Source organism: Bombus pyrosoma, linkage group LG17 (assembly GCF_014825855.1).
Source record: "Bombus pyrosoma isolate SC7728 linkage group LG17, ASM1482585v1, whole genome shotgun sequence".
NCBI classification, from domain to species: Eukaryota; Metazoa; Arthropoda; class Insecta; order Hymenoptera; family Apidae; genus Bombus; species Bombus pyrosoma.
This window is the reverse complement of record NC_057786.1, coordinates 2,974,047-3,001,690: the sequence shown is the minus strand read 5'-3', so window position 1 is coordinate 3,001,690 and position 27,644 is coordinate 2,974,047. Positions and strand designations below refer to the sequence as shown.

At 33.6% G+C, this 27,644-nt stretch overlaps 2 protein-coding genes across 6 annotated transcripts in view; one reads left to right on the top strand and one right to left on the bottom strand.

The window, feature by feature from the left end:
- Positions 1-7,057: 7,057 nt before the first annotated feature.
- The window catches only part of LOC122577053 (zinc finger and BTB domain-containing protein 12-like), a 110,093-nt gene continuing 89,506 nt past the window's right edge, over positions 7,058-27,644 (bottom strand). For 2 of the 5 annotated variants that reach the window (XM_043748140.1, XM_043748139.1), the window contains one exon: positions 7,058-7,214. In XM_043748140.1, coding sequence (XP_043604075.1) covers positions 7,073-7,214 — 142 coding nt within the window. In that variant the 3' untranslated portion in view covers positions 7,058-7,072. Of the gene's footprint in view, positions 7,215-20,117; positions 24,646-27,644 lie in introns of those variants that run through there. The other 3 variants (XR_006320027.1, XM_043748144.1, XM_043748142.1) reach the window with 3 other exon arrangements.
- LOC122577054 (elongation of very long chain fatty acids protein 6-like) lies at positions 11,369-14,370 on the top strand. Its single transcript, XM_043748147.1, has 4 exons — positions 11,369-11,507; positions 12,087-12,445; positions 12,755-13,067; positions 14,115-14,370. The coding sequence occupies exons 1-4, from the start codon at positions 11,502-11,504 to the stop codon at positions 14,178-14,180; spliced, it is 744 nt and encodes a 247-aa protein (XP_043604082.1). The 5' UTR covers positions 11,369-11,501; the 3' UTR covers positions 14,181-14,370.

The window sequence follows — 27,644 nt, the reverse complement described above, 5'->3', positions numbered from 1 at the left end:
GAGTGACCTTAAATGACCGTGATATTTGAATTCACGTTGAGAAGAGACACGATCATAGATGCTCAAAGATACATAGTTCTGTTTAAGGAAATGAAGGTGATCTTCAAAAACTGTAAACGCAATCACGTAAAAAAAGATTTTTTCCACCGCGAAACAGTCTCCTCGGAACCAGATAACTTCCGTTTCTAATATTTCTCTGTGTCTGAAAAATTGCACGAGTTATCAAGCTGACCTCCTTTTGGTGACTCACCCTGTATATGATAAATGTGTATGTTTGAAGTCTGGGCACATATTTCGTATTAAAGGCAGATTACTTCCAACGTGAAACATATTTTTATGCGTTCATTATTTTATACTTTGTTGTCTATCAAAAGAAATTGTGTGCACGGCGACATTTACCTCGAGGCATGCCTGCAGACGAGATTTCATGCGTGACGAACTGAATTTCATGAGATCCACTTATAAGAGTAGTATGGAGTGTAGTATAGTACATTTTCCAAGCATGAAATAACATTTCTACGGGAAAAAGTTGCAATTTGTTTAGATATAGCAGCTCTCTCTTGCAGGTCTATATTGAACAGCAGAAAATACCATATATAAAAAGGAAAGGGTTTCAAAGAATTGGTTGATTGAGGTTAAGTTGGAGTTAGCTTATCAGTAATATTATACTGCACTTAATATGGAACATCTGATCTTGTAAGCCCGCCAAAAAGAGAAACGTGCTTTTTTTTAATGAAACTAACGTTAAAACGCGACAAAATTGATAGATGTTCAAATACGGCGAGTTAAAGAAATGATATCTAACATGGAACACTTAGGAAAGTATAGAAATTTCAAAAAATTGTATTTTTATTATGAAAAATAGATATTCATATTATAAAGAAGACAAGAAAACAAATACATTACGTTAGATTAATTTTCTTTGTCTCCTACGCGTAAACACAACAATCAACTGCATTCAACTGTGCTCTAAATACGCTTGTCCTTTGCTTTTAACAAAATATTTTACATTTGATATTTTAGTTTGATTATGACGTAGATTGATTTTGTTAATTACTTGCCGAGATATTGGGATGCTTCATATTATTATTATTTACTGGTACCTCGAGACGATTTTACATTCCAATATCTGCATCGGTAGTACAAAGGCGCTTACATAACCTTAAAATAATTTCGTTCGTCGCTTTATAATATGTGGTTGAATTCGTATTTTTAGTAACTACAGCGGAATATAAAGGAAAATATAAGGTGACTGTTAAAATACTTAAGGCCACCTTGATATCTCAGAAAATATAAAATATTGAAAAATCAAAGTGTATTCGTCTGATCAGGCTCTTCGAATATAACAAATTTCGCTTCAAGCATTTCTTTGATAAAGTCACTAAATAACGAATTATTTCAGGCGGTAGTTTTCATTGACTCGCCCTGTATATTATCAATGTGTGATATTTTTTAAAATTCTTCCCAACATAAAAAGATGGTTTTCTGTTGCATATACACATATATATAGGTTTTCACAAAAGTATAAGTTGTTTTTCTCCGCCTCAGAAACAGTTTTCATCCCTACTTTCATGATTTGCGTATAAAAAAGATACAAAGATGTATGATGATCCCTGTAATCCATGGTATCCATGAACCACCGTAATTCAATACGACTCGAGGTTTTTGTAGTTTTTACGTTACCTTCGACGTGACATATATCCGATACGGTAAAGTTACAATATCACGTTACAGGTAATATACATACGTCCGTTAAAAAAAGGTTAACAATGTGCAGTCAGCAGCTCAACTAAACAAATAATCACAGATTTCGTATAAATAATTTTCTATCGCTATTAACGTCGAAGTGTTTGATTAAAAATACACTTAATAGAAATACAGTAGAACAAATGCATCGTTTGTTCAAATCGTTCGTCGGTTATTTCGGATAACAGAGGCTCATTCGCCACCACCGGCAGCTGCTGCAATAAGTTTCGATAATACAGGTTGACGTTCGAATAATTGAGATTGAACGACCATTTCGACGCAAACTGTGTTAAACTATGCGTCAGCTTAGACAAAACACACGGACGTATATGACTTTAGAGTACGCGTCCGTATAACAGAAAGTACGTTACGAGTAATAGAGCTTCAGTTACGAGCGCATATAACTGACAGTAAGGAAAAACTGGTTTGTATAAACGGGATTTGGATGAACGAAGTTCTACTGTATTTTTCATAATTAAATGCAATCCGATAAATTTCTGAAGGCGAGTGTCATTTCTTGTAACGAGAAGTATTTATTAGTGTGATTTCGTTCTCTGTTGTTTGGGTAAGGCTGTTGAGATAAATGTCAGGTTGGTATGATCACTAGTTCCTACATGCAGAGTTGGTACGACTACTTACGATTCTCTTCTGTTTTTCCCCTATTCGCCACGTTTTTTTTCTGAGTATCCGGTGTGTCGTAAATGGCTGTACGAGGTGGTGAAATACAGAGCATACAAAACTAAGCTGTGAGAATGAATTAAATATCAAACCCCAAACCTATTTAATAACAAAGGCCTCGTTTCCGTTGAAGTAACAACGAGTAACTGTTTGTCGCTAGTTGTCTGCTGCATGTTCCAAAACATTTTGAATAAACAGGAACTTCTGGAAATATTTTGCCCGCGCTGAAAATGAAGCAATAATGTGGCAACATTTTATGGATATCTATAATAACAATAACAGAAAAGCTTGTCAACGATTACTCAAACAACCTTTCGTTTACATTCACAATTTTAACCCTAAAACTGTAAAGGTGAGCATTTCGACCGTGCGGAGAATCTTTTGCGAGCTAACAGGTAAAAAATCCTTTCCTGCCAACCTAAAGGAAGTTATTTAGCAAAAATTATGATAATTTCGATCTAAAATGTTTGAAGATGCGAATATGTGAAATTTATTGGATTTTTTTGACAAGTATTGCATACTGAAAAATGCACGGATACGAAAGAACTAAAGTTTGAGGGTACCGTAAAAACGTTTACAGTCTAAGAGTTAAATATGTGTTATCTGAATTGTCATGGTGCTGAAAGTAATATCTAACAAATCGACAAAATGTAATATTAAGAGGTAATTTTGCAGAAAAGGGGGTCACCTCATTGGTTTCGATGACCTTGAAATATGTTTTGTCTTTATTTTGAGTAATTTTTTCCTATACAAGACACCCTCGCACGATTTTACTTTGCAAGTTAAACACACAAGTATGTTACGTAAAATGTATGGTACTTGTAGTGTTTGGAATAGATTTGATTTAATTTGAATTAGGTTTAGACCATCTTTACTTTAGGGAATTACGGTGGCCAGATTGGAAGTGTATCCTAACTTAAACCAAGCCCTAAATCGAAATCTAGTTAATTATTTTCGCAATTAATTAGTCATGTAATTTGTACGTTAAGATGGAAGATGGCTCTATACGTCAAAGTGTAGCGCAATCTTAACCTACGTTTAATCTCCATTTCTCACCGACATCTGGCAAACTAAAACAGAGTAGCGATAACATGTACAGGAAAAAGTTACTCAAACAACATATTTCAGGCTCATTGAAATGGGCAAGGTGACTCTTTCTCTACATCATTACTTATTAAAAACCAGAATTGAAGGTTAGTCTATAAGTGGGTACTTCCATACACACAAATCTTAAGCAACTCTTACATTAACATAGTTGTGTATGTTGTATCGACTACAAAAGTAAAAATTTTAATAAATGTTATTTAATTTAACCTAACCCCAACCTAACCTCAACATACGAGATAAGAAGGTTCTCTGCGCATGCGTGATATGTTATGAATGTCTCAGACGGACGCAGGGACACTCTCTCTGCCTATGATCTCTGACTGCCTTTCAAGAACGAGAACTTCCTTGTCTTCCATGTTGGTTTTTTACGATCCAATTTTCAGACGGTCTCCCCTAGCGAGTGTCCAGATTTGATGTTTATGTGTCTGTATTTTCATCCGATTACGGAACTAAGCAACTAAGTAACCGCTAGGGACCTCAGTGTATTGCTGAAATATAGTCATTAGTAGCTATGGTAGTCGATGCGACTTTGAATATAGCAAAGAAGAGAACAAACAAAAAGCTTATTTTATCGCAGTCTCTGGTGGTTCAGAATCCGCTTAAAGAATGTAGTCTACCAAAGACACAGATAAGAAATGAGAAACGGGATAAAAAGATAAATAGGCCGAAATGGCAAGGAAAGAAACACAAAGAAAAAAAGCACTGAAAAGAAACATTTTCGTTGGGCAATATAGGAAGTAGGTTAGCTCTTGTAAGCGACATTTCCTGAGAAAAGATTCTAAGAGAAAACCTCGAAACATAAAAAATATAAAAAATTGCTCGATGTTGCTATCGGTGGAAACGCAGCTTAAAATATTTGTAGCGTAAGTTGATTTCCTACGATCTTTTTGAAATTTCGACGATACATTATTTAGTATATTATCTATACGTGATCCAATTTTTGGAGAGCCAGGCCTTGCCAAAGTGGAAATATTTATCTTCAAGTTTGAAAGTTTCAACGCGTACTCCCTATAGTAAGCAGCTGCAAAAATGAGTTTCACTAATTTCGGAGAAAACATTCTTACAAAGTCGTTGAACGATTAATATATTGTGTAAAATGGCTAGAAGAATCTTTGTTTGAAGAAAAATTAGCTCCGATCTCACCTCTTTTGAATGAAAGTAATGTCAAATATGTAATATTGGAAATTTCAGTGTCTCAATTGCCGAATGTTATAATATCGCTGCTTGGCATTGATAGTGGCGCAATTTAAAAGAATGTAAATTTCAAAGAAGAGGCCTTTACAAATGTTCAAAGAGTCCTTCGTGTAGAATCCTTTACCATGAACAATAATTTTTGGATGGAACTATAAATATACCGTTTTACATAATAAAAATCGTAACATAATGTAGCCTTCCCATCCAATAAAAGCAAATTTGATATTTTTTAAGTTACGCCACTGTCAGTGCCAAGATACTATCGATACCAATTTCTGATTTGTTTATTAATGCGCGTATACAGCCAAGGAATTTCTTTCTAGAGGGAGAATCTCAGGCATGCTTAATATAATTTTTGAGTGTCAGCATATTTTACTTTTAAGAAATATCTATAAGCTATAAATACCTTAGGACACGTACGTCTGACGTGGACACAATATTTGGAAGGGAGATATAGGGAAATTGAAGCATGGCTTTTCATAGTATCGGTACAAATGCGCTTAATATTTATAGAAAATCTTTTAATTTTAATTTGCAGTTAGTTTTTTGACAGTACTATATGTACTATATGTACTATTGGGTCGGTAACTAAGTGATATGCGGATTAGGTGGTATTGACAAAATCCACAATCACTTAGTTGCCAACCCACTATATAGTACGTAGATCTACGCCTATTAGGTCGTAGGGTTGCCAGATGATTCGCTTTTGACGATATAATGTCGCATGATGCCACTGCTACTCTACAGTTACGCCGCTTGAATTTCGTCTTACGTTTCTCCGCGTCGCTTCGACAATGTTGTCTCGCACTTCCATTTGTCTGCAGTATGAATCAAAACGTCACTGGTCCACTAACTATACTACTTTCGACATTACCTGAGAAATCTTCTCCTTTAATTCCCTCAATCTGCCCTGACCTTCCCTAACATTGCGTAAATTGGAAAACTTACGAGCGAGAGAGTTGAACAAGGGTAATCATGGCTACCACAAACGTCCCATTTAGAAAATATAGGTTAGTTTACGATACGGTTAGAAAACGTATTCTTCTCGCAAAAAGTTTATTTCACTGAAGTATGTTTGTCGTTACGCGTATTTAGCCGTGAATTGATACCTTTCAATACTTTTCTACAATACTTTTCTACTTTTAACACAATCTCGCCACTAAAATTCGAAAAAGATCGTGCCGCACGCGACTGAAAATTACGTTCGTTATGACAAACAATCGTCGGTCATATATGCTTCGCTGTGTGTTAGATGCTTCGAGTTGGTAAATATCGTCGGTTTTCGTGTCAACTGACGTTACTACAAAATTGCTGTAGTATCGTTGTGTATAGAATTACGTTACCAGATTAAATTAGGTTTTAGGTTAAATAATCTAATCTATACATATTTTCTGAGTGGGACTTTTGCTCTACTCATAAGTTTTCCAACTGTGTATCATACGAACCAACAGGTATGGACAGGATCACGTAAACAGCTCTCGATAGCCTATTTACTGAAGCCTAGGGAAAACCATCTGAAAATTGAGTCGTGACTAGTGAAAAATCAACATGCAAGGCAAGAAGGTTCTCGTTCTACGCATGCGCGTCACGCTGTGAATGTCTCAGACAGAGATGAAGACCCTCTACTCATTTCCGTCTGTTTCGAAGGAAGGCGGGCTTTGTTGATCTTCCATGTTGATTTTTCGCGACTAGACACGACTTAATTTTCGAACGGGTTTTCCTAGCGAGTGTCGAGACTTGTTCTACATGAAGTATATAGCGTATCGTAAAGTATACACAAATATAGGTAAAGTATAACGTAGGCGTAGGTGTAAATGCACCATATTGCAGTCAATTCTTTTTCGACGTAAGCAGGAGACGCAAATCTGAGAAGTCTTAAAATATTAAAATATAAACTCACGTGCAATAGAATTAAATTTTGTTTATTCTATTATTATTATTGCTAACACATTGAGTTACATTTAACTCGCACCGTGTTTTGCCAAGAGGCTGCATGAGTTGAGTGTAAGCCCATTCCTGGTCTATGAACCCCACAATCAGCGAGTTGGATACGCCTGACATCTATGTACCATATAATGTAAGTGCACACATTTATCGAACATTTGTTGAAGATTGCTTAATTCTTTCTCAAAACTAGTGGATATTTTCGCCACGATAAAACGTAGAAGAATCTTGAAAATAATATAAACGGATTTTTCCATGCTTAGACAAAAAGCAAAGCTCATTCAGTGTTAGTCTGATGATACAAACCTTCCGACTGAATGTTGTTTCACTCTCCACACGGTCAGTTATGGCGTCCCCTGTTCTCTCCGTACATTGTATAGGAGGTAACGGCAGACAGGCGATTTCAAAGAAACTGCTGTTCATACGTCGTATGGTTTACGTATACTACGTAAGAGCATAGTTTCTTCACGTGTCGCTGACGTCCATGGCAACAGGTTGTAATGCGACGATGGTGATTCGAGGTATCTTTGAAATGTGAGCCGACGCTGACGATGCAAAAAACGTTGGTTAACTGCAGTTGTGGTGCAGACACCGGTTATATGGTCTGGACATCCCGTGAGTTTTGTGTAACTCACGGATGCAAATGAAGAAGAAGAAAAAATAAAATAAAATGATGTATATTTAAATATTCCGGAAAATTTAGATTCTGAGGAATCTAATGGATTTTCAAGAGAAACCAAGAATAGAAACATGTGCGTTCTACCTTGACGTTCGATATGTTAAAAGCTATCGTCATAAGAGACAGGTTTATGCTGTCACGGGTGAGACTCTAGGTCGATGTATTTTTGTTATTTCAGTAATTGATAGAGTCACACAAATGAAATTACATGTTTTATTATTCAGCATCATGGAAAACATTGAAAAATTGCAGATTGTGATAACAACAAATAACATTATAATGGTGTTGTTAGTGCAGAGTGACATTGTGTTGAAACACAATTTGCATGAAGTGAAATTTTGTTCATAATATTCTTTAACGATTAATAAATGACATGAAAAAATGATATTGTAGGGACTAGGAAATAATATAAATTTGTAGAGAAACAAGTTTTCAAAAAGTTAATTTTCTGTGAAAATTTGATATTGTAATTGTTTTAACCTATAATTGGAGTACATAGATGGCAAATGGTGATTAATATCAATTTTTTACTTCAGAATTAACGTTACTTACTGCCTTTCATTATATATAGCTAGCCTATGGTAACAATGTTTTTCTACTTTTTATTGCAACTCAGTTCTTTTGCCAAATGCTCAAATGTCCAACGTCCTACGATAGACACATAACTCTCTCACTAATCTGCCTTCTAACACACTATTCATATTCTCCTACCATTTGTCATTTCCTATCGTGTTCCACACCCAAATCTCTGTCCCCTAATAAGCTATTCATATTCTCCTTCCATTTGTCATTTCCTATCATGTTCCGCACCTAAATCCTGCCTCCACATCCTCTTTGCACACTTTCCTCCACTGCATTCCATTGCAGACCCAACACACGATATAACTTAAACGTGACATTTCAAAAATTATTTATGGATCCCGTATCTTTCCTACTGCTGAATCAAATAAATTTGTTAACATCTTGGGCTGGGTTGAATTACATTCTGCTCGTGCCTCGGCCCACCTAAATTCTTTGATGTCATAAAACCTTTGAAAAAAAGGGAGCACACATTCGTCGTCGCTTTTGTCACGTAAAATAAAAAAAAGGAAATCGAAGATGAAAAGAAAAATAAAATATAAAAAAAAATAAAAAGAGAATTTATTTTTTTAACACTTGGTTTACACTAATTACGATTTGCTTCTGAACTCCAGCCGTGACTTCCCAAGATTGAAGCTCTTACAATTTGACTTTCAATCGGATCTGTTTCTTTTCCCTTTGTTACCCCTCAATATCCCCACTATCCATGCGTTTGTTAGGCGTCCGCGACGTTGCCACGCACGCCTTCTTCCCGAACATTTGGCGGGAGGACCGTTGAGATATCGATGGCTCATTAGGCACTTCGGCGATATACATTGTCGCCGAGTGCAGCCACATTTTCATCTCCGTCATCAGTCCATCGGATTGGAAGTGTGATACTTTCATCGTTATTTTTTTCTCTTAACACGACGGCGCAAAATATTCGGCTAATTGTGCGCAAAAGAAGGTCTCATTTTCGATTTTATTGAATTTCGAATATGTTGCAGAGGGGAGGGTCCTGAGTAGTATTCATTTCGTTCGAGGCGTAGGACGATCATGATTCAAAAGTTAGGTTACCAACCTCCAAGTAATCTAACCTAACCTAACTATATCTTACCAATATTAGGATCGTTATTTTACGCAAATGCATATGGAATTTCATTTGTAACAACTTATATTGCAGTAAATGTAGTATAACAATTACTATTTTCTTTTTGTCATAAGTTTTGCTATCGTTCCACCAGAGTGTATTTTCCTCAAAACTTGCTTCAAACTTATTGTTTCTACGATATGGACTGGTTGTATTTATTTTGTAACAATATCTTCCCAAATAATGAATACTGACAAAAAGTGTAGGATGCGGGTCGACTTATTTTTGTCCTAGACTCGTCAGAAAGAATTTTATCGAAATCGATGACCCAACGACTGTGACCTCTTCTTGTAAGATATATCAGAATATATACATAACAATGATAAACACAATGAGAGTGAGTCTGCAGTGAACCGCACTGAAGTGTGAACAGAATCCCATTACAACGTTTCTTCCAGGATTAATATCCTTTAATCATCAATATCTATCTATGTTGTTGTCAATGTATCATCGATATCATCAACCCTGTTCATATGTGAATCGAATATAATAAATGTACAAAATTGTTTACAATACGTTGATTACTACTATATACCAATTTCTTGTTATGTATAGGTCTAAAATTATGATATATTATATTATGTTATCTTTATCTTGGGCAAGGCTGATGCCATCTGCGTAAAAAAATGATTATGGTGACAGGTAACCGAACTTCCTGGTTTTCTCAAAATACTCCGGCTGAAGGTAAATTATAGATTTAATTAAATCATTAGCTTGTACTGATCTGCTCGATGCCCAGCAATCCGTTATAAGCTTTAAAATAGACAAATGACTTCTCTGCATTTTGGCTACATTGTACAGAAGAAATTGATGTTGATGAAGACGAAGTTGATGTAGATAATGCGGTACGATGACGTAAATATTTGTGCTCAAATAAACGCGTGAAACTTCAGCTTTGACTGAGCAACATTTTGGAATTTTTATCTTCCTATTCTGTTCGACAGAAAAAATATTCAAAAAATTCAAGTGCTACTGTAATAGGAATATTTCGAATTTCCGAGCGATAACGATCGCATTACAACGAAAATGTGGCGATCTGATTGATGTATCTTATGGAACAAACTTGGAAGATTTACAACGTAACGGGTACTGTTCAACAACGATGCTCATAAAAGCAAAATATCATTGCAAAAGCACAATAAACGTGCTTATATCGTATAAGTGTGAGAAGGTATTGTATACGTTATGTTTACGATTTTCTAACATCCTTAAAAAACTGGATGAAAATGTTTTGATAGTTGCTTTAACAAAAGTTTCTTAATTCTTATTTTCTAAACAGTGAGAAATGTAAGGTTATCGCAAAAGTTTCTTTCGTTTCATAAGGAAATAATCGACGCAATAAAAATTTAGATATAGATAATAATATCCTCTTTATTCATCGTGAGATATTGTTGTTATTTCTGTATTCAAAGGTAGAATAATATTAACTATTATTTTATTCTTTAGATAAATCTATCACACCGTTCTGAGCCGAAAAACCTTTATTGCACTTTCTTACATGGACTAGGGATAAAAACAAAACAATTTCTTAAACCTATCGATTAAACCTATCGATTGTATCTAGAACTATCTTCTAGTTACTATTTATTGTAACTAGCGCATCTGTATATGGATGGCGAGCGCGAACTCACGTTGTCATTTTCAACAAATATCATTTTTTATACCCACTGAGCAATTGTTAACATTTTCTTTTAAAAATACGTAAAATTGAACATTTAATGAATAATATGTTAAAAATATTCGGAACAAAGTAGTGAGATATATAATAGACAACATTTTTTGTTTCATACTGTTTTATTCAATTATGTATGATCCATTTTGTTCTATTACTACGAAACACAATTCAATACAATAGTTATATTTCAATGTAATAGAACAAAATGGATCATATATAATTCAATAAAATAGTATAAAACAATAAACGTTGTGCACCTATTATTTCCTTATAAAGGGAAAGAAACTTTTGGAGCAATCTAATATTTCAAATATTATTTTCTAATAGGTTTCAAAATAAGAAATAATAGCTTCCAATCATATTAATAACAAGATACGCACAAAAGTTCTACTTTTAGAATTTTTTGGCAACAAGACGCGAACCGTAGCTTTTGCCTCGTTTCTTATTTCCCGGCCGATTAGCTCGCCGCGTCTGTTTTTCTAACACTTAAAAGTCAACGGTCTCGTTCGGCAATTTTCGGCACTGCTAGCGCCTGTACGCCGGCCGGATCGGCAAACTTCGGGCCATCATGCTTCATCGACAGGTCGTCAACTTATCAAAGCGAGAAACGGTGGATGGTAATCGTTAACATTTCCACGTCAACCGTTGACTTTTTGTCTTCCTGCCACCCAAACGGTTTAGGCTTCTGCGTGTTTCCAAAAATACAAAGGAACCAATGGCAGAAGAACACGCAGAGGTATAAATCAACGAGCCGCGCTCAGCTCGTCAGGATGTCAGTAAGTGCACGCGTAATATCAATAACTTGCATTTACTCATTTCGTCCATCTACTCAACCTAATTCCCGCAGTCGCCACTGCGTGTCGTGCTCTACTCATCGCTGCTGTTCGTACCACGTTGAGTTTCTAATAATATTAACCAGTTAGCTGTTTTTGACGCGTATACTCGTCATGGAGAAATGGCAATATTTTGTGTTATGATGAGCCCTGTCCGTAATAAAATAAAAAAATAAAATGGTCATTTCACTGCAACTTAATTCTATATTATAACAGCCATATAACATACTCTGTGTTTGACGAGTATATTCGTCATCGCTTACCTTTTGCGTCACATTTTAGGATTACACGCTTTTCAAGGTTTCCAAAGAAGCCGTAATAGCTAACTGGTAAACAATTTACGATAATATTTTGTGTGAAAATTAAATACTATATATAAAAATGATTAATTTATTATTTTGTTTGTATTATCTTATTACTTTGCTCGGAATATTTTACATCATTTTGAACGTATTATTTATGAAATATTTTTAATTTACATATTTCTAAAAAAGAATGTTAACGATTCTTCGTACGTTTTAGTCAATTGACAACATAACGGCAAGACATTTCACAATGTATATTAACGATTCTATGGACGTCATTACACCTGAGTACTCATATGTTTTCAACTTCGAGAACAGCTACTCTTATGTAGACACTCAAAAATGGTTATCGAATAATTTAATGTCCTGCTTCGGCTGCGGTATCCTTTACTTCATCGTAATTGTTAGCGGGATGTATTACATGATAGATAAACCAAAGTGCGATTTGAAACGTCCATTTGCATTATGGTGTGGAACAATGGCACTGTTCTCCATTATCGGACTTAGTAGAACAGCACCGGAGCTGTTCTTTACATTGGGCCATCGTAGCCTTTACTATAGTGTTTGCATACCTAGGTAATGCCACTTTCATATTTTACCTTTTAATATATTTCCGGATGAATGGCGACTTGATTGTTTATGGTACTATTATCAAAATAGTTCTATAAATTTGTTTCTGAAATGAGCTTTATCTTATTAATTGGTATAAACAATTATACTCGCCAGTTTGCATTTATACAGTATACTTACATCGTATAGTAATTTTCCAAATGAAAATAGTAGAATTCTTATTGTTTCATTATAATACGTTACTTTAGTTCACACGCGATAATCAAATATGTTTATTAATTATGTATAATAAGAAGAGAATTATTTTCTTTTCAGTAACTATTTCCCTAATTCTGTTTCTGGCTTTTGGACATGGGCACTTATCCTATTGAAACTTGTACAATTGTGCGATACGATATTCATCGTGTTACAAAAACAAGAAGTGACATATGTGCATGTCTACAATCATATATGTATTATTCCTTACTTTTGTTTCACATACATGGAGGTTACAGCAGCCATGAGATGGTTCAGCGTGATGGAGTACTTTATTAATTCCTGCATGTATTCTTATTACACTTTGAAAGCAATGAAGTTCAAAATACCAATATGTTTTGCTATCATTAACATGATGCAGCTAATACAAATGGTGATTGGTTACATTATAACTTATATGGCTTATAATCAGCGAGACACCTATAAGCTTGACTGCTATATTACGTATCAAAATGCAGTAACTGGTTTCACCTATTACCTCACCTCTATTTACTTCTATTTAAAATTCTCCTGCTCGGCTTACGCATCCGAGAAAGAGGACGACGAAGATATAAGGATTGACTGAAAAGTGTATCAAAGTTTTTTCTTCTTCTTTTATATTTCAAATCCTTTTCTACGAGCGCTTCTTAAAAATAGCATTTCGTGAAAGCATTTCTAACGTATTTCGGAAGTTTTCATTAGTTCAGAATGATAGAAATTTTTCTTTTGTTTCGACAAAATGAAAGTGATAAGGATTATTTAATTGCTATCAAAGAATTAACGTATTCGATGTTACGATATGGGATGTGAAGACTTTAAAGACAATTGCTTGCGAAGAAACTAGAAACGGTGGAAAATCAAGAGTGAAACTTCGTTAAGCGTATCTTCAAAATATTTTTAGGAAACATGTTAGTTACTTGTTATATTGTTACTTAGTATCTTTTCCTTGCAATATATCCGAAGGTCAAGGTCATTGGAGTCGAGGACTCTCTCTTTGTGTATTTACTAATATGGCTAACGATGTTCAAATTTCAACATTTTTCCGCGTAATATATTAATAGATTTAAATATCGACGTTTCTTTAAAGCTAATTTACAAATATCGCTGTTACACCACATAGTTTAAATATTTCTTCAATTCCACTGAAGCTTTTTCCTACTTCTTGAAATACCTGAAGAGCTTTCAGGTGTATGCTTTTAGTTCAGTTTTTCTGGTTATATCTAACATATTTTTATTTCATTTTTATTTTATTATATTCCTCCGGTACCTGCAACTTTTACAAGAAGCGTTCTACACTTTTTTCTCAATTTTTTAAATCATCTCTTGTTTCCTCTCGACGCTTAATAAAATACGTTTCGTCTTTGATGCCATTATATACGAGATGTTGGTGCGTACAATATGAACTTTGTATTAAATTAATAAGGAAGATATGAAATTGTAGGAAGGCTGTGTAACAGCAATGAACACAAGCAAGAAATATTGTACAACTACCAGAACGTTTGATTAGTGGAATGTTCAAGTAGTAGGAGACCCAAATTGTTCACATGATTCTTTTTGCATCTTTGCTCCAACACGATAAAATCAAATAATAACAACGTAACTAAAATGACGCAAAGTGTAAAATTCAGGGTCAATTTTTCTGTAGGTCTTTTTTTGCAAGTCTGTAAAATTATTATATAAACAAATACATAAAAATTATGTGTACGTGTAAATTTAATAATTTTCATATGTAATAATTTTTATATAAAATAATTTTTATATATCTTGTGCATAAAATGTGTTACATCTATACGTACCTATCTCCTTAGCCGCAACATTTTTTGTACACCTTGTATATAAAATATGTGTGTCCTTCATCGCAACAAATCGAGCGAAAATGTCGAATTGATTTGATCGTTTCGACGACGAGTTTATTTATCCGAATATGCACTTAGCCTAATACGCTGTTTAGTCCAATTTTGATAATGGCAGGAAATGAACATGAATTTAAAAATTCTTACCACTTGCTTTTTCAAATAATCGTTTATTAAAAATCTTACCAAGAAGTGGTAAATTACAAGACGAGAATAAAATGTTTTCTTCAAAAGACGTAAGCGGAGACTACGGACGATAATTCGTTTTGATATTTTCTGAGTCGATCGGATGAATCCAATGGTATGGTACGAATAAACCCTGTAACACTTTTCTTATATTCCATGTAGAAATTTTAGACGAAACTAGAGAAACTTTCGACAGAAAATCATCATTCGCTCGAAGTATCCAGGCCACGTATACTCGGTCGCAATAGATCGGACAAACAAGTCAAATTAATTGAACGTGTTCGAACAAATGCGGGCGACGAAAACGCGTGCAACACCAACCACTTCCGTTTATTTTAAGGCGTTCCATCAGCTCGTCCAGTACAACTGTAGCTATAGTATAGTATAATAATATAGAATAGTATATTATAATACTATACCACGTGTTTATTCCATCGGGACAAACGCACCTTTTCGCTTTTTCAGTGTGTCACTTAGTTAGAAGGAAAATCGTAAGAGCGCGCTACAGTCTCAGTAACTTTCTATATCCTGTAATTAAAAGTCATTCGAAAGGTCATCTCTTTCGTATTCGATTCGGAAATGCTCGAAAGGTCGACCAAGCGAACGTACTAAGATTAGGGATTAAGACCTGCAGCATTGTTTGAAGAAATGGCAGAAAAAAAGAAGTTTCCATATCGGTGTATCATTTGCAAAGAGAAATTACTTTGAAAGCAAATGAAACCTAGGAAAGCTTTTATAAATATAGATTTCTTCACTTTTGTATTACGTACAGTAAAAAAAAAAAAATTACAACACTTCGGGTAATAGATCAGCTCTTGCAGAATACTTTTTTCAGTGCCACCTTATATACTTTCTAGTCATTCACACAGCCATCGACAAAGCCGCTTTTCATTTGTTGAGAATTGTGCATCGCAATCGCCGAAATAATCATGTAGAAACACTCATTACACGTAGAAATGATAATAAAATAGTTTTGTATTTATTTAATATATGATTTACAAGATGTTCACAGATACCTATTACATGTGTTTCAACACTCTCCTAGTCTCACTTTTGACCACGCGTACGGAACAGTGACATTCTTTTGTTCTACGAGACGCTGCGCACGCACATATCACACACATACTCACACACGTACTGACATACACACTCAAACATATATGTGTATTACTACTACGCGGCTGATCCGGTATACCGCACAAAATTACTTATATTTCAATACGTACAATTCTGCGAACTTCGTGGTACGTCGTAACATTGCGAACGTTTCTTCGCGAATGAGTATTTCTCTTTACCAAAGGCATCAATTGGAATAATCAGAAAAATAAGCGCGTAGCGAAGTTAAATCGAATCCTTTAGTAAGTTTCTCGTTTTGAACGCGGTCTGGCGAATGAATTGTAACATTAACAATGCAAAGAGCGATTTAAAATGCATCTAAATGCATTTCAAATGGATATCGTGAGAAAACTGGCCAATCCGTCTTGCTGCTTACTAAACTTTATCCATTGTAGAAATTTATTCGCAATTCTCAATACGATCATTCAACTTTTAACAATTACGATTATTCCACTGGGCATAAAAATTCTATTCGCATCAACCAACAGAAGCAGAGCATCGTTACAGAACGCGCAAACTTTGATGATAGAATAATCACATTTGTCTTTTAATTTGCATATCGTGTAATGGTAAAACTTGAACAGTGCTTCGTACGAATTTAAAAGTGTTTATGAATTCAAATTACCCGCCATCCGACATTTCTTACTTTTGTTTTGTTTTACCGGCAGCTACTTGTTGAACGGAATAGATCACGAGAGAGGAACGGTAATTTAGGACTTAGAAAATCGATTCTCGATTTCCCAGATAACATTTATAGTAGATTTGTTATTAACTGTTGTTGTATTTAATTTAATTATTCCCAAAATAATCTCGTCTTTTCAGAATCGATCGTCTGATTTACGATTTACGTTATTACATATTCAAGGAGCACATATTACGGTGGAAGAAATTTTTTCAGATCAAGTCAAGGTATTATATACATATATTATTTATGTTATTTGTATTTATTATATATAATTATAATAAAAAGGAAAAATATATATATATACGCAATAAAAATATTTTTATAACCTCGATAACATATCCGACAAGATTGAAGTCTCCTGAAAAATGATCTTGAGAAAAAATTCCTTCCACCTAATATGTGCTGCTTGAAGTAATCTAACTTTGTTCCAAGGAAGATATTTAGCTGATCGCATATAATTGAGACACCGTGTGTAGAATGAAAAAAGGGAGAAATATAAAGTCGACAGTAATCTTAGTAACATGGCCGCGCCGATCCCGCTTCAACAAGTGATTATCAACTTCTCTAAAGAAATTAAGGTATTGAACGTTTATTGAACAATTTATTTTTTTATTGAACAATTTAATAAGCCACCGAATGAAAAAGTAGTAGGTCGCCAATGACCTTGATACGACTTTGAATAAATTATCCAATCGGTCTCATTATCATTACTGTTATTATTATTATTATTTAAGATCGTTCGCAGAACCGACGAGTTTGTATAACGAAGATTCGCTCGCTGCGCGCAGTTTGCAGAATAAAGGCTCGGTTATGGGTTCATAGAATTGACGCCAAACAGAAGCTGGCTCGTTTAAACGAGAGTGAATAAGCGAAGTTCCACTATGTTTCATAATAAAATAAATTGCAACACGTCGAGGATTATGCAACTGTTTTAAATTGAAGAGGTATATTTTAATACGTGCATTTACCATACACATTTTATTATGCATTGGAATAAATAAAATAAATCGTTGAATTACGGATACGTTAGTAGCATTTTGAAAATTTCGCGCAGCATTTAGCATCAATTGGCAATTAATAATTTTCCGAGAAATTTCAGATGTTTCTCCCTAATCCTTACAGTTGTTGTTGTGCGTTATAAAATTGAGGACCATTTTTCAAGTTAGACATATTTTTTCTAATCACGAGAATAAATATCTTTCTCGCTAAATTCTATCGCTTTTTCCACATTTTCAGAACATTGTTACTAGAACATTGCCGATGTTTATGCAAGTTCATACTCGTATCAAAATGATAAAACAAACGAAACTTAAATAGAAGTTTGCTTCTTTGAAACGTACTAAATATTATGACGTGTCTTTTATTTGGAATATTTAAACAATTTCTTCATATTATGTGCATTTTGCACGTTTTTATACCTTCGAATCTCCAATAAATACATAAATTTCCGCAGTCCAATTATCAGTAATCCTTAATATCGTACTGTTAACATTGTTGCTTTAAAAAAACAAATTGAACGAATTTCTTCCTTCTGTTTTTAAAAGTTCCTGTTACAGGCTTGTTTCGTGGTTTAATTTTCTCCGCATTTTCCCGCAAAGAGTCTAATTTCCATATGTAAATTCGAATTAGTAGGAATCCTTTTACCCTTTTGAAGTTGTTATTGCAGTTCAACAAGTTGACGTAAGATGAGAACAACAAAAGAAAATTGCCCTTAATTTATTGCTGTTGTATCTACAAAAAATATTACATAGAGTATGAACATCACATTTGCTTAAGTACACATTATAGTAGCAATTGCAAATCTAAGCCACAGACCATAAGAGCTAATAAAAATGGGTACTATCTTATAATGTTTTTAATAAATGCAAAAGGTGAGTATAATAATCTAGTAAATAGGCGTTCTAGTAATTATATATGTACATATATGTTCTATAATGTAAGTGTCCACTATTAGGTATGTGAGCTAAGCAGATGTAAGATTATGTGTACAGATAAATACGAATTTAATTAGCTAGATGAACTTAAGCTATGCAGCTTTCAAGAACAGGAAACAAAGAAAAGTAAGAGAAAAAAAGTGTATACCACACAGCAATACAGTGTATAGTTGATAAATTGTATTAGTTGATAACCTCTAATATGTAGCTGTGATATAAGTTATCAACTATAATATAGTGTAATATATATAATATTATAGTATAATATAGTAGTAATAATAAGTGTATAATAAGTATTATAGTAGCAATAATAATAGTACAACATATATAATTACACAATAATACAATAGCATATACAATTTGGTGAGTATCTTTGATTTCTTTCAAACTTTAATACATTAAAAAAGGCTATATTTATAATTATTATATATTATACATAATATTATACATTATATATTATATATTACATATAAATACTTTTAATATTGCTTTAGAACTAAAGCTAAACCTAACCTCAATCTTGGAAAAGCCTCACAAAATATGAATCCGCGACATATTTACAGCTATAAACGAGATTCACAATCATGACATAGAAATTGAAAAGCTACTGAGCTAGATACTGATATCGACTTAGATGATTACTAAGTTGCATCTTTTCTTAATTATTCTCTATTTGTTATTTTCGGTTAATTGAATTTATTATCAATTTATCGTCAATAAATATTAAAGTGAACTTCTTTCTTAACTATTTTCTGTTTACTTCTTGTCACTCAATTTTCGTTCTGAAGTAAAATTGCTTACAAATATTAGGTTATCCGAAAAGTTTCTTTCGTTTTGCTTTATAAGGAAATAATAGATGCACAACATTTTTTCTTTCATATTATTTCATTGAATTATGTATGAAATAATTCTGTAGTAATAAAACAAAATAATTCAATAAAATAACATAAAACAAAAATTTCGTGCATCTATTATTTCCTTACAAAACAAGAGAATCTTTTGCAACAACCTCATATAAGAGAGAAAGTAAAATATAAAAGTAAAAGCGCTTATAATTATTTACGACACTTTCTTCTACGATATTTATTTTCATTATTTTTTTTAAGCAAACCCCTCTCAACATATTACACTTTCGAAAAATAGTAGATATTCATAAAATTATATCCTACGTCCCTATAAAGAATCAAATACGAACGAATATCTTACAAAATTTCCTATTTAATAATATTCATATCATAATATCATTGACAATAGTTACTTACCTACGAATGTTGAAAATATGGTCCAAAAAGTAAAGCTGGCTTTGCCTTAGTCCAGTCGCTGGATCGAGTGATTACGTTCCAGTTGTTCTACTGGAAATCGGTCAATGTTCATGTTATTCGAAAGCTGTTGTAGCGTTTTTCATTTCATTTCATTCCACAATTCAGAATTCAGAATTTCATTTCAGAAACGTTGGAATGTTACGTTCGCTGAATTGAAAAATGCTCTTTCGATCCAGTCGTTGGGAATACTTACCGGAATGACGTTACTGTACTGGAATGAAAACATTGTTCGCGTTACTCCAATTATGGAACTGGATCGTATGAACCGATGGATGCAGGAACTGGACTGGAAAGCTACTAGACGAACGTAAAAAAAACAACGTAAAAGTTGTACGTTCGAAGGAATGAAATAATAGGCGAGCAAATAGACGTATATGGTGTAAACAACGTATATGCATTTTATTTCAACATTGAACATTCACTAATGTGTATACAATATAATATATTTATATGTATAATATATAATAATTATTATAATAATAATATTGTATTATTATTTATGTATACAAGTACATACGTTGCTGCTGTTAATGTATACACGCATAATGTATGCATCCAATTAATTAATTGGTATAATAGTTATTCTAATGTTTCATTAATTAATCATACTGTATATCTCTCTATCGTTTTCTAATTGTGTGTCGGTTAATACAGCCCTTAAATCAATTATATATTAATCACTTGTCTGTTTCGTGGATAAAATTCTCGTCTCGTTTCATTTACTTTACACATGCACGCGTGCAACTATAATATATATATATATATTTTTTTTTTCCTGTACGCACGCGTATGTATAAATATTCCCTGTAATTTATTTTCTTGATCATCTAAAAAAATTATCTACTTCGCTATGTGTTCATTAATTAACTAATTAATATTGGTAATCTTTGCCTTTTTCTCTGCCTCACGCTTCTCTTATACTTTTATCACAATTACCTGGTATTATCGTGTTGAACGATCATTTCTCGAGCCCTGCAAATTATCGTTCTTCTTTGCCCTTTCTAGTGCTGCCACTCTCACCGTTTCGACGATGTGACAAAATACGGAACGCAACACAACTGTTTAGTTGACGACCGTCCTGACGTCGGAAACGTCCTAACCTCTCGCTCGCTTTTACTTGTACTTTAAGCGAGAACTGACGTTTCCAAATACACGTTGCTGATTTAGACCGCGGAATGGAAGTTTTCGGCATTCTTTTCCCATCGAAAGACACCAGAAGAACTATAATTTTTGCAAAGACGAACAGCGAGAGGAAATTCCCGAAACGATATCTTACAGTGTATTGTTACGCGAGTCCATACTATTCTCGACTATTTAAATAATGAAAAAATAATCTTTTCCCCAGATACGAGCGTTAAGAAATTTTCTCAAGTTAAAACGAAGCGAGCGACTTCTCGACTCGTTAATTCCCTCCAATGTTCACAGCTCGATTTATTTGTATAACTATCATTAACAATATCGAATAATGACCGCTTAAGAATCATCTTTATTGCTGTTGTTTCGTGCATTGACTTGGGATATTGTGAGAAATGGCGCTGAATGACACGATGGTACAAAAAAGCTTCTTACGTTATAGACGCTGCATTACAGAACATTCTAGTAACATCGAAGAAGCTATGGTCAGTTTGCGTTAATAACATTTCAAGATAATTTTTAACCATCGATATTAAACAGGTAAGACTTTAATCAAATAATAAAGCCTCAAGAACCGTCTAATTCATAGAACAGAAGATATTAAAGTTATTGACGTATATTAATATTAAGGATGAACAAGGATCACAATGTAAAACGATCCGACGTTCGTCTAACACTGCTGAGAATCTGTCGATTGAACGTGGCTTTAAAATCTTTTAACGTTAGTTTACGCATCACTTAATTAAGATATTAGCCGAAGCATAGAACGTTGAAATGTTCAAAGATACACTTGAACTGTATATACCGTTGCTTCGAAAAATGTCCGCGTTTTAAGCACGTACCGGCAAATATCTCTCGAACGTAAACAAGTAATGAGAAAGAAAAACAAGGAAAAAGAAAACGTGTTAAAACTTCACCGTGTTCCATGTCCTCTGTAACGTGGCAAAAAGCGCTAGACCTATACACAACTGCACGTCCTTCAAGCAGAATCAATCGAAAGATCTGGCAAATATTTTAGGTAGAACGTTCTTCGAAGATCTAGATTGTTGGTTCAAATGGCATAAAGACGAACAATTCGTGTAACTGTCATAGGAAGATCTTTCTGAAGTAGCCTCAGGGACCAAGAAAGACAGATGAAAAGAGGAGAGTGGAAAGGGAAGAAAATGAAGAAAAAGGGAACGTATGGAGTGCAGAGAGAATGGAGAAAGGAAAGAGAAAGCAGGTTATTGTTCTGCCACATAGGAACAGAGAAAAAGGACAGCAGGTTTGAAGATTTTGTAAAGAGGTTTTATTAGTTTGACAGAAACTTGAAGACTTTGAAGATTTGATAGAAACATGGATGGAAGTGAAGAGATGGCAGAGTTTAAAGAAGATACTTTCCATCCCATGGATCAAAGATAAAAAGGAGCAACAGCAACAAGGTAAAGATGATGGAAAGTGGAAGAGTCTAGACGCAATGGCATACGTACAGAAGAATTTGGAGGGAGCAAAGGCCAAAGTAGTCAGAAGGAAGGATGAAGGGTAAAGACAGAAAGACAATTGCAAGGTCTATGTGAGGGAACAAGGGTAAAACTAAAGAGGAACTAAGGGTGAAAGTAGGAAAGAAAGGGAATGCTAGGGAAATAATCCTATTATAGATAGATAATTACAATAAATAATAAAACTAATATGAAATAATATATGAAATAATAAAAATTCCTATTATAAATAGGAATGAAGGAGGAGACTAGTAACTAATAGACAGATGTCATGAAGTACAAGAACTTGTAGATAGAAAAATGAGCGTAGAAGAGGAGTTGTAAAACGTCTGAACTAAGGGCAAGTGAAAGACAAGGTGCTGATTTGAATTATATGACAAGATTTCAATTGAAGAATAGGAAGAGATGGAACTGTGTACAGGTGAGTCAGAAGATAAATGCATGAGAAAAAATTGAAAGGATAATAGGAAGAAATGAAGAAGGGGATGTTGAGAAGGAGAGACAATGTTGAAAATGGTGAAAAATAGAGGGTGACACATTATGAATGGGGCAATATGCAAGAAGAGTTCACATATACAGAAGAATAAGGGTCCTCAGAGACGGACTGTATGATTATTAATGTTGTAGGATGGGGCAGGACTAATATAATTAATCTAATCTAATCTAGTTAATTAATTATTAGATTATTAAATTAAATAATTAATAATTAATGTAATTAATCTGATATAATTAACATATAAAATATTCGACAAAATGACCCAAGATCTTAAAGGTTTATCGATTGTACAAGTACATATTCATCGGAAGAAATAAGAAAATTTCATTGTAGTATTTTATTGTTGTTTTTTCATACTCATTCAGTTCCTGGTCATTAGAAACAAAGATGATATTGTTAAAAATTTTTATTTATTTTTATAATTTCGACAAGTCCTGGTAGCTTTAAACCTCTGCAATGGATTCCATTGAGAAATCACCGATACGGATTTCACTGATACTGTTCTCATACAATTACAATTCATCAATATCGGACCTGTTCCACGTGAGGTTTCAACGATGATAATTTCGTCGACAGCAATGTTATCCGACGTCAATATTAACCGATACTGTCAACCAAACAATAATGATCGAGGTACATATTCCTTAGGTGAACAAAGTTGTTCATAATATGTGCTGTGATCTCTAAACCAAACTCTGCAATTAGTTAAATTCTGTGTCGACTATCATTGTTGTTGATCCAGTCTGGTGTCGGCGAATTGTTGCTGACGAAATCGGTGTTGGTAATCTCAATGGGACCGCAATGAACAATGTAGCAGAATTATAGTCAATAAATTAAAAGCGGACATCGAATGTAATATGATGAACAGCTTTTTACTTAATTTTATTACTTGTTTTGCTGTTATTAATATTTATGTTGTTTTTTTGAAATATATGGAACAAAGATAAGATATAAATTTCCTAGGATAAACAGCTCTTTATTTAATTTTATTACTTGTTTTGCTATTATTAATATTTATGTTCTTTTCTTTAAATATATAGAACAAAGATAAATTTCCTAAGATGAACATCTTTTTATTTAATTTCATTGTTTAAATTGCTGTTATTAATATTTATGTTCCCTTCTGAAATACATAGAACAAAGATTAATTTCCTAAGATAAATAGCTCTTTACTTTATTTTATTACTTGTTTTGCTGTTCTTTTTTTAAAATACATACATGAAGATGAACTAAGATTTTATGGTATAAACTTCTATTATCGACAATATCGGCCAAAAAGTAAGAGATAAGGAGAGTCGATTGAACGAATTTCTTGTATCTCTTTATTCTCTGGTACAAGCCAAAATTTTGTATAACCTCGTTGCTCTTCAAGCGCACGTATACTTAATGGAAATTCATAGTCGATTTTCTTGAAAACGTTGTATGAAAAAATGATTACGTTTTCGACTCACTTTTGCATGTGATTTTCGATTTGTACGATTTCCATTGTACCACGATTTTCAGCACATCAATGTATACTATTATATCAGATTAACCTGTACAATAAAAACTTCGTTTGATTACGAGGAAGATGACCATAATTGATTGTAGTTTTTTACTCTACTTTGAACCCTATAAATTAGTAATTATTATAAATACTAGGTCGTTGCGTGTGAAATGACCAAATTCTTAACGATGTAAAATCTTACGAAATCTTCTCTGCTCATCAGCTTCCCAATGATGGGTCGTACGACCCAATGGGCGTGGACCTAGAGAATACAGTGCTGCACTGCAGAATATAATGTATAATGGTTAGACGTATCGCGAAATAGTTACAATATTATAATGAGCAAAAAGTATGAGCTTATAAAATATTTCGTCCAAAAGTACAATAAATGAACGTACAATTTGTTATTAGCGAGAGATCTTGAATAAGAAGATACGGACACCAATGATAAATCACAAGCGATCGAAGGAAGTTACCGATGATAGTCTAAAGACTTTAATCACGTTTAATACACGTCGTTGTAGGATTAGATGGTGCACGTAAATTAAGTCCGCGGTATATAACAGTCTCTCATCATTTACAAGCCTTCATGGAAGAAAGAATAAGATAAATGGATTCTTCACGATGATTAATGAACGTTATAGGTTTCCTTCGCGTACAATTAAAAGATCCATTTTTACACCAGACTGCGCAGCACTATATTCTATAGACCCACGCCTATTGGATCGTACGATCCATCATTAAGAAGCTAATGAGCAAAGAAGTCTAGCAAAGCTAGTCACGACTACTGCAAATCTCCCATTCAGCAAATATAAGTTAATTTAGCATACGATTAAAAAACGCGTTCCTTTCGCAAATTTCATTTAGGTACATTTGTTATTTCACGTGTTAGGTTGAGGTTATGTTGTGATTATATTGGGGTCATGTTGGAGTTAGGTTGGGGTATATTTTTTATACAAAAAAAGAAGAAGAGAAAATTGCAAATTTTTAACAGTCTCGCCACCAAAATTCAAGGAAGATTATGTCACATACGACTGACGGCAATTCGTTTATGCACACAAATATTCGTCGATGGACATTCTGCGCCATCTGTTAGATGCTTCATGATGGTAACTATCGCTGATTTTTGTGCGGTTGTTGCTATAATATTATATAACAGTAATGTTGTATCGCTGTATACACAATTGCATCAAATAAATTTTGCCCACCTAAGCTAATGTTTCCACATTTCAGTTTACATTTTCTGAATGGGATATTTGTGGTAGCTGTGGCCATTCATGTTGGACTGCTCTGCTCATGAGCTTTCCAATGATGTATCGTGTGACCAAATATGTGTGGACTTAAATACTATACTATACTACATACCCCAAGTTGAGGAATAAATATACCATTTAATAAATAGATACGTACAATGTAAATAACGCTGTCAAGGGTTTTCTTGCATCCGAAAGCGCATAATTTTTAAAGAGATATGTAAATGACGGTCAATGGGTATTTAATAGACTCACGCTTTGATTGATAAATGTTGTTTCCGATAAAATGACACATACTGAAACTTTTAGTCAGAATTTGGTCATTTTAATTGTAACAACAACGATCTAACAGATTACTTGATGTCAAAAGTAGTGGCGACAAGCAGACAAAATAAGATTTATATATTTTGAAACATTTTTGTATGTGAAATTTGTAAATTCATATAAAGATGTAGCGTATATAGTGGTGGCTGAAGTATAGTTCAAAATTCATATTTTTCTTCGATAATAACTACATTATATAAGTATAGTATATGTAACTGCACATGTTGATAAGTTTGAAGCATTGAACATTTTTTACCACATTGGTACATTAGGAGTCATCTACGTTAGTAGTCTTTTAATAATTTAATTATTCCTGTTAATTATAACTCCTTTTTTCAAACCTATAGCGTTTGAATGGCTGAAGTACTCCTATCAATTATAACTTTGTTTTCTAAAATTGTAGAGTTTTTATCAACTCATTTTTCCTGTCAATTATAACTAATTTTTCTAGAATTGTAGCACTTCACGAATCTAATTATTCCTGTCAATTAGGACTTTTTTTCTAAGATTCTAACATCTTTTGTCTTATTATTGTCTGCTTATCCTATAAATTTTCTATTGTCCCTCACTGCGTTATTTCGACAGAATTTTTTCATTCCAATTTTCCTTTCTAACCTACAAAGTAGTTCATGTACTATACTTATTTTTGCGTGTAATTGGGACAGATATACTATTTCATTAAAATTTCTTATTTTTCTTTTTCTCGTTAGTTTTGATGCAAATAACAGTATTATTTAAAATTTATTAACTTTCCTCTGAATTTAACACACTGTTCATATTGTTTGGCAGGTTAATCGTCCTTCCTGCAGCGTTGAAGTCTCACACGGTTCTTGGTATTAGACTATGCATACGAAAATCGATATTCTTGACAACGAAAGGTTCTATTTCTTCGCGCACGTTGTCACAATATAGTGCTTTGCCAAGGAACTCGTTTGTGTTGTTTAATTTCCGTAAATAAGAGATTACACTTCACGGCGGAAAGATCGACTTTCTGCCACGACGAGTGACATGAACCTTTAAGATCTGAGGAATTTTTCGCTGTTGCTGTGCGTACTAAAATCAGCAATTTTCTTTAATTAAATCTATCCAAAATTTAATTAAGACGAAATCAAATGAAAATTTAATTAAATTTCTTTAATTAAATCTATTCGAATTTATAATCCACGGATAGAATGAAAAACTCGATGAACTCTGTTAAATTAAACGTAATGAAACCGTTATTTTTCTCATACCTGTAAAACATAACCCGGAATTGTTCGTCTTTCGTAGCGATTTGATTCCATTTGTGTTAGAAGACCTCGCGACAGCACGTTCGAAACGAAGCCAATCGATTTTTTCACGAATGCATAAATCCAACATTTTTATCAATCGAATTATATTCGATTTCTGTTATTCCTATTTTTAATTCTATTTTTATCATTAAACGTACGCAATCCCAGATTGCTTATCCCAAAATTCGTCGAGGGGAATTTTTTTTCATCGGAGAATAATCGTTTTCTCTTAAACGTAGTTTTCGTTCGTTCAACGAATAGACGGAAATTATGCAAATGTAAAATCTGATATCGTAAACGTGCCCCTTTCTCACGATGAAATTCGATTCGAACGCTTGGCAAATAATTCTATCGTAAATACGCGTACAGCGTTTATGGCGGGAACGAACAACAACAGTATTTGTTATGATAAGTTGGCCTCTCATAGCATGTT

Excerpts from the sequence above, each read along its gene's own strand:
- LOC122577054 (XM_043748147.1), top strand. Across the intron at positions 12,446-12,754 it reads TATAGTGTTTGCATACCTAG|TAACTATTTCCCTAATTCTG; the intron begins GTAATGCCACTT and ends TTTTCTTTTCAG. Across the intron at positions 13,068-14,114 it reads TGATGCAGCTAATACAAATG|GAAGGCTGTGTAACAGCAAT; the intron begins GTGATTGGTTAC and ends ATGAAATTGTAG.